Source organism: Gavialis gangeticus, unplaced genomic scaffold, assembly GCF_001723915.1.
Source record: "Gavialis gangeticus isolate Ggan-Ray unplaced genomic scaffold, GavGan_comp1, whole genome shotgun sequence".
In the NCBI taxonomy this organism is placed as follows: domain Eukaryota; kingdom Metazoa; phylum Chordata; order Crocodylia; family Gavialidae; genus Gavialis; species Gavialis gangeticus.
In genome coordinates, this window is record NW_017728993.1 from 34,342,751 (window position 1) to 34,355,053 (window position 12,303).

A 12,303-nucleotide genomic window follows, 5' to 3' on the forward strand; every position below is an offset into this window, starting at 1 on the left:
ACATATCTAGGGAATAGTCATCTTGCAGCTATATAGCTTAGGCAGACAAAAGCAGAGATACCAAAATTCCCTATTTGGCAGGCAATGCACAAAGTTTTAAAAAATTCTCTCAGAGAAAGGCCTGTACCCTCTGACATCTGAGGGATGGACTCCACCTTTTTATTAAAAATAAAATATTGAGAACTAGGGGAAAATATATATATGGTCATGTTCATCAACAAGTGAAAAGACATTTGGCTGGTAACAGGAACTGATCTGGTGGTTAATGAATATGAACTGGGTTAATTCATTATCTACCACATATATGGTATATGCTACCTGACTATATCTATCTATATATAGATAGGGCCAAAATAAGGTGTTACAAAATGGGACAAACATGGATATCAAGAAACTCTGATCAATTGTACTTTCAGGATCTCACTTATAACTACATCAGGCTCTTATTGCTTCATACAGGTAGGCCTGAAAAGCTGACTCTAAACAACAGAAATCTAATTTATGACATCTCCAGCTATTTTCTTACAGTTTCAATATGCCTAGAAAGTACTGTCTGTTAGAGGACATGCTCTACAATATATAGTGGAACTCTCAAAAAAATAAAAGGAAACCAAAATACTTGGAAGGTTTAGATGGCACTGCAGTGCTTCTGAAAACATATCTGCTTTATCACTTGCATAGCAGATATATGCACGGCTCTTTTTTGAGTTGGAGATGATTGCTTGGTCTCAAATGAAACTGAAAGACACAAGACACACATAGCATGAGGGAGTATCTGATAACCACCATTGCTCTCTGATTTATTATAAGGATCCAACTAGATGCTATATGCCACAATTGATATTTTTAAATGTGTGCACGCTGGATTGTCTTCACTTAAGCTAAAAGATACTTTACCATGTCCTTCCTGCAAAGCATCATCATTGCTGAAATAGTGAATTTTATAGGGAAATAAAAAGATATTTGCATACTTGAACCACTTTTTTACAGTTTTTTAAAACGTACTCCAGAAATTATCAGACTATTTATATTTACTGGCTTCATCTGTTTTACTGTTCTACAGCAGGCTTTTTATAGTCTATCTTGATAAAGGATCAATGTGTCTATGAGAGAATAAACAGTAGTCTTTACAATAAATAATATTTCAAGTCCAAAGATACTATACCTATAAAATAATCTAATGCTGTAATAGGATCTCCAAGATCAATTTCATTTTATATATTCTGCAGCAAAAATAACATTTCTAGTAGGAAGGAGTTACTTATAAACCTAGCAAGATCTAGACATTCACATATTTGTGTAAACAACTTAATAAGGTTTATTACATTTCCAGAAAGGTTAAGCTTTAACAGTAGGTTTTCAGCTAACTGTTGTCTTATATACTATAGTAAATATATGAGTGCTTATGTTTAGCACCATCACAAATTTATATGGGCAAAAAGAATGGAATGCCAGTAAAAGCATGGCAACTTTTTCTTCATTTCACAAGTGGTTATATCTGGGTGTAAACAGAATGTTAGAGCGAGGCATTCCAGATGAACTGCAGCTAAAGTTGGAGGATGGCACTTTCATGATGAACTGTGAAGGTCCTGGCAGTAAATACCTAGAATGATTACAAAAAATAATAGAAGAATTTAACTGGCAATGTAAGGCTCAAGGGCAAAGGAGTTAGTTATTCATATGCCATGCATAATAACCTTGGTATTTGAGACTTTATGTACTGCTTAAACAGAGTACTGTGCAGCAGGCCTTTACCTCAGATGATAAAGGAAATTATTTTAAGATCAATACACAACCTAGGCAAAACAAGAGCATACTATGAGTCAATCAAATATCTGGCCATTGATTTCTCATAATACTAAACATGGTAACATTCTGGCAATCAACAGACCTCATACAAAAAGCACACCTCACAAGCAAACTATCATCAAAAGTTATTATTAACCTTTCACCCGAAGATCACACTTATAATAGTATTTCTTTACCCAGTTTAAATATATATATAAAATGAAGTAGAAAGTGTTTAACTGACCTGTAAAAACTCATAGAGGATGTCAATAGCAGGGCCAAGGTAAAAACAGAGGAATCTTTAGCCCCAGGACACATTTGCACTGCCTCTAACCATACTAGGGAGCATCGCAGGGACATGCAGCATGCCCAATCTGCACGTACTATAGCCTGAAAAAATGGAATGTGATCACTGGCTGGTATGCACACACAACCACTATCAGGTTCTCAGTCCTAGACTTTTTTAAGGCACATGCCCAAAACTACTTTAACAGCAGTCACATTGCATTTTTTCATCATTTTGAACATGAGGAGTGGGAGCAAGTGGACAGGACACATTTTCATAGTCATATTTATTCCCTAGCAGTGTTGGAGGCGTGTAAACAGGTCCTTAGTTTCTTTTTCTAATCACTGGACTGTTTTCCAACCATTTTAAAAAGTGGTCATGCTACCCCTACTATCCAAGTAATGCAGACACGTAGGACTTCTGCAACCTACTGCTTCACCAGTAATTCATGACTCCATTAAAAAAATGTGACCTGTAATAATTTCTAACCTGTACTTCATAAAATACTACAAATAAATTAATCACAAGTTGTCTAATATTCATTCTTAAGCTTGTATCCTATTAACAGTTCCCAAAATTAGTTGCAGGAGTCATTAGATGACCACAATAAAAGTGTGCAAAACAACGTTCAGATTAAATCAAAAGTCCATAATGAGCTACATGCAGTGCTATAATAGATTACACATACCACACATCATGTAGTTTAGTGCTTAAAAATTGTTTCATTTTTCCAGATAATTACTGATTAATGACAAATGAAGACACTGAAAAAACAAAGATTGATCCTACTAAACCATGTGGATAGAAGCAGATCAGGATTCTTAAATGAGAAACATGAGATATCTAATAACTGTAAATGTTTGTTTAGTTTAGGCCCTGAGCAAAGCTATTATTTCAAGGGCAGCATTTTGCAGCATTTGAAAAGCCTGATATTGTGCAATGATGAGCACATCTTGATAGTTGCTGACCTGAAGATACTCTCTCTCAGAATTAGGCTCAGTGATTCTTGACAAAGAGCAAAAAGCTGGATAAATTCTGATGGGGTATTCAGTGCAACTGATCCCTGATTATTTGGCAGCCCTTGCCATGTTTCTTCATTTGTGGGAGAGGTGAATATATAATGCTTCAAAGATGAGCGGCTTTTGTCCTTTTTAAGGTTGTTTTAAGAGATTTAGGTCTCCCGATTAGGAGGAAAAAAATATGATTATTTTTTTCCTTCCTACAACATTTCTAATTTCATTTTAAAGTGCCTGAGCTTTTTTTATGCAACAAATGTCAATGAATTATTGTATTTTTCCCACCAAGAAAAGTAAAAATAGTTCTTGGACTTGCACTTGTGTGAGCTGCCAAAAATGAGAGATCATGGTATTACTTTCATCAAACTTCTCTCACTCCCTGTACAAATAATTAATTTTAAATAGAGATGCAGCTATTTGACAAATGTGCCAAAATTACATCAAATGGTAAACTAAAAATAGTTTCCTGATTCAGAAAGCTCACCAGAGCTATACAAATGAAACTTTACAAAATTATGAAAGTATGTGCATGCTGTATGTCAAAGACAGCTTTAAACTATACCCTGACCAGATGCTGTACTTTACAGGATTTTGCTCTATCATCACAATAATAAAAAAAAAAGGGAAATGCTTTTATACAGTTTTCTGGATATCTTAAAAATATGGATCCAGGCACAAGGTGAAATTACATAGCAATTATACCATTTTAAAGAAAATAATTTCTTAGTTAACTTGTCTATTTTAGGATAGGCTGGATCAATACAGGCAAACCCACCTTAAATACGAGTTTTTCTCATACAGAAAATAAGAAGCCCTTTCTATAAAACCAGAATGTAAGGGTTAGCTAAAGAATTAAACCAGTTGTACTATAAATGTAACATTTGTGAAGATAAATGCAGATTGTTGTGGCTTTTAATCAATCACAGTTTTCATGACAACTACACTCATAAAGACCTAAATCAGTGTCTTTGTTGTGGCTGACAAAGTTATCTAGAATTGAGGACTCAAAATTTGCTCATGTTTGAACTTGAGTAATAAACTGTCTTTGGACTTCAGACACACAAAAAACTGGAGCTGGAAAAATTATCCCTACATCATTGTTTTCAATTTCTTTGGCAAGACACGGGTGCCTGCTTCAGTATTTTCAAGTGACTTGATTTGTTTCACTGCTTGTGTTTGATTCTGATGGGGAAAAAAAGAGTTCTTTACTATTGACAGTGGAAGTGAGAATACCTTCAAGCTCAACTTTTCTGTCTTTCCCAATTCATATGAATTTAGCATTCTACTGACAGAGGTCATGTATAAGTTAATATTGCATATAGTTTGTTTTGTAGCTAAATTACCTCTACCTTTGCTGTGATCAAGCAACTTGTTTCAAGCTTGTATTAAATTATGTCAAAGCCCCTCAACATTCACATGACAACAGCAGATATCAAAGAACTATTTTAAGAGCTCGTTCAAGTGATTACATGGTAAACTAGTCTAATAAGAAATATAAAGGGTGTATCTTTACAGGTTATTAATACATTAATGCTTTAAGGAACAAACACTGTCTTTGCAAAGACCCATTAAATCTTTTCTTACATAAATAAACCAAACCTTCATATTGCCAGGGTAAAAGGACCTTTCAGTGCCCAGCTAACTTGAAACTCACCCTTCATTCTTCAGTTTAGGACCATTAAGTCACAGACCATTGGCTCCTATTATAGGGACGTTTCAGTAAGACGTACTGATGGTATTATAACCACGGTGCTACTCAGCTGAAGAATAAAACCAGTCTATGGGGAATTGGTAAGTGCCAAAATAGTTTTTGGTTTTTTTTTTTTACTATATGGTGCTGTTTTGCAAGGTTTTAAATATAAATACACTCTTTGAGATATAATAATAAATATAACCTTTTACATCTGCAGTTTTTAGAAGTCAACTTTGCAAAACTGTGCAATACAGTAAATCAGATGGCACTTACCTGACCACAGGCTGGAGCTAGGCTCCTGTGGGATCTCATAATGATTGTGAAGCAAGAAGCATAATATATATTAGGGACCTCTAAGAACACAAATCAGGAATCAGTGACTTTGAGATATCTGAGAATGGAAAGAAAGGAAAGTTTCAGTTAAGGACTGAGTGCCCTTCTTACCCTGGCTATTTGGGGCATTAACCAAATAAGATTTTATTGAGATAGTTTGAAATAATTCTGCATAGTAAGACCCTCCTTAAATCAGGAAAAAGAATTATTTGATTTCATAACCCCACTACCAAGGTTATAACGATAGGAACTATGATACACTTGTCCTCTGTGCTGCACAAATCATGAACGAGTTCTGTTGCTTTTCCCTAGGCGCAGAAGGGAGTGTCGCTGTGTAGTGCAAAAAGCTAATCATAAGGTCCACTATTTTTCACATAACTGAAAGTTTGGGAGATAAATACAGAAGCATATACCTGGTATCATCCCAATTGGGGCTAAATCCAGTCATAGATCCTCTTGAATCTGTTGAATACTTGTATACCACTAGCAGGCAGTGTTTACAAAGCTGCACTATTCGCTGACAACACTGGAGTTGCTCAGGAGTCACCACCTCCGTGCTTCTACTGAATATGGTTTCCCAAGAGCTCCTGTTGGCATAGAAACAGACATGACTTCATGCTTTCTGTCACAAATGGCAATCTAAGAGCTTTATTGCTGTACATCATGTTTAGTAATGGAGGAGCAAGAGAAAAAAGCATGACCTTGCCTGTTTACAGGAAAAGGCATATGTTATTTAACCCAAATACAGACAGATGGTGGGAATATAAAATACAAATTAAGAAGTTAATCTTCATATCTGAAAATGCGCACAAGCCATTTTTCATTCATTATGTCCCCTAAAGCTTTTATAGGGCCATTGTTTAGGTTCAGCACATAAAGATTTACTGCCAGATAATTTTAAATGGTATTTTACAACACAAAATACACAAAATACTGATTTATTTTTAACAAGCTACTATGAGAATACTCTCTAATGTGATGTCAAAGAAATTAATAAATGATGCTATATATACACATTTCAGAAGACCATGATATTAAGTATGAAGAACATAGCAAAAGCTACATATAGCAAGTGAATATAAATTTTCAAAATGCTATGCTTGGTTTCTGATTTTTAATAGGAAGGTAAACAAAAGCTTTTCACTTTTAATTTTGTCACCTGTTTTCAAACAATATTGAGAAAGCAGGTTCTCAGCCCAGCCAAGACACATAGCTCTACTTGGGCATTAGTATGGTCAAGACTATCCCCAAAATAGAAGATTCGAGAACTGTGACATCGGTGCATGAACTGGAAATCAGACAAGTAGAATCTAAGATATGTCTGTGTATAACTAATTGATTTTAAGGTACAGCACATTCACCAGCATGAAGCATATGTTCTAATGGAAAATGTTCTCTTCTCTAGCAGCACAAGAAAGAGCATAAAATAGGATTCATAAAACATTACCCTGGACAAGAAGATTTGAAAGATCTGCAAAGGTGGGTTCTGGGTACTCCATTACTTGCAGATCCACGAGATATGGAGATTACTCCTTAGGTTACATAAATAAGGCTTCAAAATCCTTTGAGAAATGCCTGATTTCATGTGCTGAGTTTTTGGACCATTTCCCCCACTTGCATGCGATTTTTTCAATGGAGTGGAATATGTGGACTCAGTTTAAATACGATTTAGGGCCATGGTGATATCTTATGAGCCTCAATGTAACATAATAAGATTCTCAACATTAACAAGAAATCCAAGAGATTATATATATGGGTGCACACATACACACACATACAGGCAGTCCTCGGACTTATGACAATTGGTTCTTGGAAACCGTGTTTTAAGTCAAAACGTTGTAACTCAGAAGCAATTTTCCCATAGGAAACAATATTATAAATGCGGGATTGGTTCCTGAACCAAGGCCCAATACTTTATTTTCACAGCAAAATAACCCAGAATTTTGTACTCAATCAATTATAGGTGAGTAATATAGATACATTAATGTATTTATATTGTAAATAGCTATCATATTGATTTGGAATGACTTCTTTGAGGTGACTTTGCTGGACTTTTTGAAGGGCTCTTGGTTGGAGTCTTCTCAGGAGTCTTGGCTGCAGGGTTTTCTGAAGTCTTGTCTTGTCTGCTTTCTTAAAGAAAGTGTCCAAGGAAGTTTGGACAGATGTTCTCCAGGGAGATGGGGGACGCAGCCAACTTGTTCACTGGCGTGGCGTGGCGTTGGATCAAGCATTGTAAAGTCAAAACTGATGTTATAAAGTTGAAACAGGGTGTCAATTTATAAATGTTGTAAGTGCAAAATGTTGTAACTCAAAACACTGTAAATAGAGGACTGCCTGTACATATATATGGAACTTCTTAAGTGATAAAGTGGCTATTGATTTCTCCTACCTACCTACCTAGGCTGAGTTTTATTTAGGGTGGTATGTATGTGTGTAAGTCTCTTTTCCTTGCTATGTAGATCCAATTCACACACATTACATTCAAGTAGGAACGGGGGGCTCTTTTCTTAGGAAATGTAGTATTTTCATTTTTCCTCAACATCCTGATACTTTTATTCCCTTGTGTGAAGGAGAAATCAATAGCCACTTTGTTATTACTTCAGAAGTTCCAGTAAGACAATGAAGGACATGTCATGCTGCAGCATTCAATATTGTACCTTATCTGTAGTTAAATATATATATATTTAATCAAAGTAGGCTTATCACTCTTCTGTTTCATCTTTATATTTTTTACTGTCTATTAGTACAAATGTATAATTAGTTAAAAAGCTATGTCAGGATTATAACACAGAGATTTTATTCATGAATATGCCAAGAGCAGAAGCATCCAGAAACAAGACAGACAGGCAGGGGCAGGACTGCAGGACAGTGACAGCACAGGGCCATGCAGGGAATGGACTGCCTTGAAGACCCCACCCTTCCACCCACTCCATCCAGTGTCCCCAGATAGAATCAATTGCCCCCACCATGCCAGAGCTAGGCCAGCACCCGCCACCATGCCGGTTGACCACCACCCCGCATTCCTCCCTCCCACCGCCCCATGGCCCACAACAGCTCATCAAAACTCCTTAAGTGGCCCTCCAGCCCAAATAAATGTCCACCCCTGTAACAGTTTGTCTGGTGAGAAGGTAAGTACTAATGATAGCCTTAAGTATGTACATTACATGTAGGGCAATTTTAACAGCCATACAGCATAGAGGTTTTGTACATCTTTTTAGACAGGATCTGTCACAAAACAACTTATTTTAGAAGGAACAGAATCTGAAATTTAGTTCAGCTCCTGAGGCAGCTGAATTTCACAGATGAAGATCTTGTTCTAGATGAAAGAATCTATTCCTATATTAAAGATCCTGCTCTTGACTGAAATATTCAGCTAGCTTAAGAACTGTGATCCTGAACTCATTCAAAAGTAAAGACGATCAATTTTTTTTAAACAAGAAACTTTTGTTGGTGAAAAGAAAAAATCTGAAATGAAAGATTTCCACAAAAATTATGTTAAAAGCAAGAGATCCAAACCCACCACCTTGTTTAAAGCAATTTAACTAAAATATTAATATTACACAACACAAGAAATTAAGTGAACCTGAAATCACAACTCCAGAAATGTATTGGGGATGAAGAGAGTTCATACTTCCATAGGGAGCTAAAAGGAGGACATAATTAAGGCTGGTAACATACAGCCATTTGCTAACTGTACTCTGAAACATTCACTGGTGTGGGAGAGTGCTAATATAATCCTAATGGGTGTTGTTTTCTAGACATGACTGACACTAAGAAGCATCCCTTTGGAGGTGATTTTGGTGTAACAAAGAAATCAATCTCTGGATATTTCCAGTAGCTTCATATCATTTATAAGATGATAGGGGAAAAAACCCCAAACCTTAGTCAATTAGAGAAATAATCCTAAAATAAAATAAACAGACCATATTTTGGGACAGACTCACAATATGCTGAGTTTATTGGTCTTAGTATATTTTTTTCTTCTTTCTTTTTCTGCACTGTGTTGGACATATAGACAAGGTTTCTTAGGCTACAGACATTGCATTTGCTCTGGAAGAAGCCACTGTATTTTGGGACAAAGTGAAATCACTCAGATGTCCATGCCCATTGTTTTATTGTCCTAGGACATTCCCTAAAAAGTGCCATGGGACTAAGATGTGCCAACAGATGGTCCTAGGACATCAAAGTGCATCTGAATGGTTGCTTTGGGATCGCATCACCAAATCAATAGCAGAAAAGTGGTAGCACCTTCAGCCAATTGGAAGGGTGATGTGTATACACAAAAATCATGGAACTTTTCCATTCCAGCACAAAAACAGAAGCACAATATGTCCCAGGACAAATGCAACATCTGTTCCTAGCGTTCTTAACATAAATAAGTGCACTACATTAATTCTCTAAAAATGACTGTATGTAAAATACATATTAATTCCTTTTGTACATATGAAATCCTTCATACTATGTATATTTGCTGAAGTTCATTTTTAATAAATCTCTTCTGAATCCTCTTATGCAAGCTAATCAAAAAACTTCCTATTAATCATTCACTGCATATAATTATAGAGAAACTTAAGTGCACTCTATATATGATATATATTCATACATTTACACTTTTATTTTATGAGAGGAAAAAAGGTCTTTGGCATTTTATTTTTTGATATATACACAAAAGTTCCTCCTACAACAAGGTAAGGTTTCAGAACAGAGTAATTAGATTTTTTTAAAATGGCACATTATTTTCCAATAAACAGACTTTCTTTCCAACCAAAATAAATATTTCATTACATGTCTGCATCACAACTTTTTACTTTTCACTTATATTTTCACCATTATTTCAAGTATACGTGAAGAGCAAACAAAATGCCATTCAGAAATTCTGTTTTATTGGTCGTAACCCATACATCTGTGCATTTGCAGTGTAATGTCAGCCAAGCCCTTGACTGAATTATCCCTCTTTTACGCTAGGGATCAAATAAATAAGGCCAAACCTAGATAGATCAAATCATAATTTTTTCAGTAGGCGCCTAATGTGAAGGCCATAATCTGGGCACCCAAAGGAGTGGTTTGATTTCAAAAGTGCTGAGTATTGAGAAGCTCTCACTTAACCACTGCAGTTCAGCACTTCTGAAAATCAGATTGCTTGCTTAGCTGCCTGCATATGATTATAGGATCCAAACTGTTCATACCCATTACTGAAATGCTTAACCTGTGTTATTACGTTTCAAATTGCACATACCTTAGATTGTTTTAAAACCAGTTCTAAACAACATAATAATTTCTTGAAAGGAAGCATTACATTTTTACCAACCCTGTGTGTACTTATAAAGTTATTAAAAAAAATTAGAACAATAAATATATTTAGGCCTACCCTGAATTACAGAAACAGTTCCATAGGCCTTGGCCATGGCTCCAGAGCAAACGACTGAACACACGGTTAAAAATACAGTATAAATGTAAACTTTCAATGTCCGAAACCCTCCAGACACGTTGTAGAACAGTGCGAACGCTTGTCCTGACTATGTCCAAAACCTAGAAAAGAATATTTTAAGCAAATCAACATACTTTAAAATCTAGCATATTTAACAAAACCTCAGACCCAACATCTCTTAATTCACTGAACAGAAAGAAAATGTAGAGAGATAATCGCACAGCATTATCACTTGTAAATTTCAACAAGCTGCTACATTTCATTTCTGCATATGTTGTGGCATGCATTTTCCATCAAAGCCATTTTGCAAGAAAACCAACCAAAAATTTTCATTATTACATGATGTCATTTTTTCACTTCCCCCAATAACTAGCCAGTTAAAATAATAGCAAAACAAGTAAAAAGAGAAAACGAAACAGGTACACAAAGAGAGATAAGGAGCCTTATCTTAAGAAATAGTGAATGCTGCCGAAGTGGTTTCCCCTAGCTTGAATAGCACCTGCTCTATAGAGGACTGACTAATCCTGAGTGGCTGAGCTCACACAATCTACATGGACTTCAAAGTGTATTACAGGTGCATAGCACTACCCAAAATCAGACCTTAATATCCTGCCTTTATTTGAGTCTGTTTTTATGCCTGAATTAGTACAAGGAAACTTGAAATAAGGCCTCATTACTCAATACTTCCAATATGAATGCAGTTTCTGGAGAAGGGAATAAGGAAAAGATGAAACCTGGAAATTTTTGCACAGCATGTAAATCCTGTCTTTTTCTCTCTCTACTATGAGTTTTAGCCAGATGTTTAAATCTGCCTTTCTATAATGTATACATACCCCAGTCGACTCTAACATATGTACTCACTAATTAGGAATGATGTCCAGGTCTACTCTAAGACACACTTGTGTAACTCCCTTAGAATTCAGTGGGAGTTGTGGGTAGACTAACTTGCATCTTTTCATATATCCATAAAGGATGCATACATTGGGGAGGGGGGAGAGGGAAGTTATAGCATGTTAAAATTGGCCACCCAATTTAACTTAGTCCACCCAGGTGCAGACCTTACGTTTAGATCCCTAATTCAGTTGATCTAAGTGCAAACTGTATAGAAGTTTCAGGAATGCTAGATAGGTCTAAAAATGACCGACTCGATCTAAGTTACCCCTACCTCTGAGGTAATCTAACTTAGATTAGGTTGACCATTTTCAAACTATTCTAACTGTCCCAAACTTTTGTACAATTCCCAGCACAGCCCCAGGGCTGGGAAAGCCCAGCTGCTGGCCTCAGCCCGAGCTGTGCTTTTCCTATCCACCCCTCTAGCACCAGGCTATTTTTTGGCCCTTCCAGCCACTCACCCCACCTCCAGATAAAACCCTCCAATGGACCAGCCAGCCCCCCCATCCCTACTCCAACCCACCAAAACCCCCAGCCTGCAAGCTGCTCCCTCACTGTGCCAGTTTTATCAGAGTTTCCCAATGCTGGGAGCTGAGGAATGAATTCCTGATGTTGGGAGGGGCAGGAGGGATGGGGGTAAGTTCACTGGGGGGGGAGGGGAGTGGGACTCAGGGGGCTAAAAATAGCCCCTGGGTCTGAAGAATGGGAAAGACAGATCCTGCACTCCCTCAAACCTGCCCCTGCAGACCCACATGCTCTCCCCCCTGACCTGTCAAACCCTCCCAGACCCCTGAAATCCTCCTGAGGACACTATCTGCTCCACTAATCCCCCAATCTCCTCGTGGATCTCACCTGACCCCCCCCCCAT

The 12,303-nt window shown here is 36.8% G+C and overlaps 1 protein-coding gene across 3 annotated transcripts in view; it reads right to left on the reverse strand.

The window, feature by feature from the left end:
* Positions 1–759: 759 nt before the first annotated feature.
* TTLL7 (tubulin tyrosine ligase like 7) overlaps positions 760–12,303 on the reverse strand; it is a 98,869-nt gene continuing 87,325 nt past the window's right edge. For 2 of the 3 annotated variants that reach the window (XM_019501514.1, XM_019501513.1), the window contains 3 exons: positions 10,485–10,645; positions 5,530–5,703; positions 760–1,603 (listed from right to left, as the gene is read on the reverse strand). In XM_019501514.1, coding sequence (XP_019357059.1) covers positions 1,483–1,603; positions 5,530–5,703; positions 10,485–10,645 — 456 coding nt within the window. In that variant the 3' untranslated portion in view covers positions 760–1,482. Of the gene's footprint in view, positions 1,604–5,056; positions 5,175–5,529; positions 5,704–10,484; positions 10,646–12,303 lie in introns of all 3 variants that reach the window. The other variant, XR_002094682.1, reaches the window with a different exon arrangement.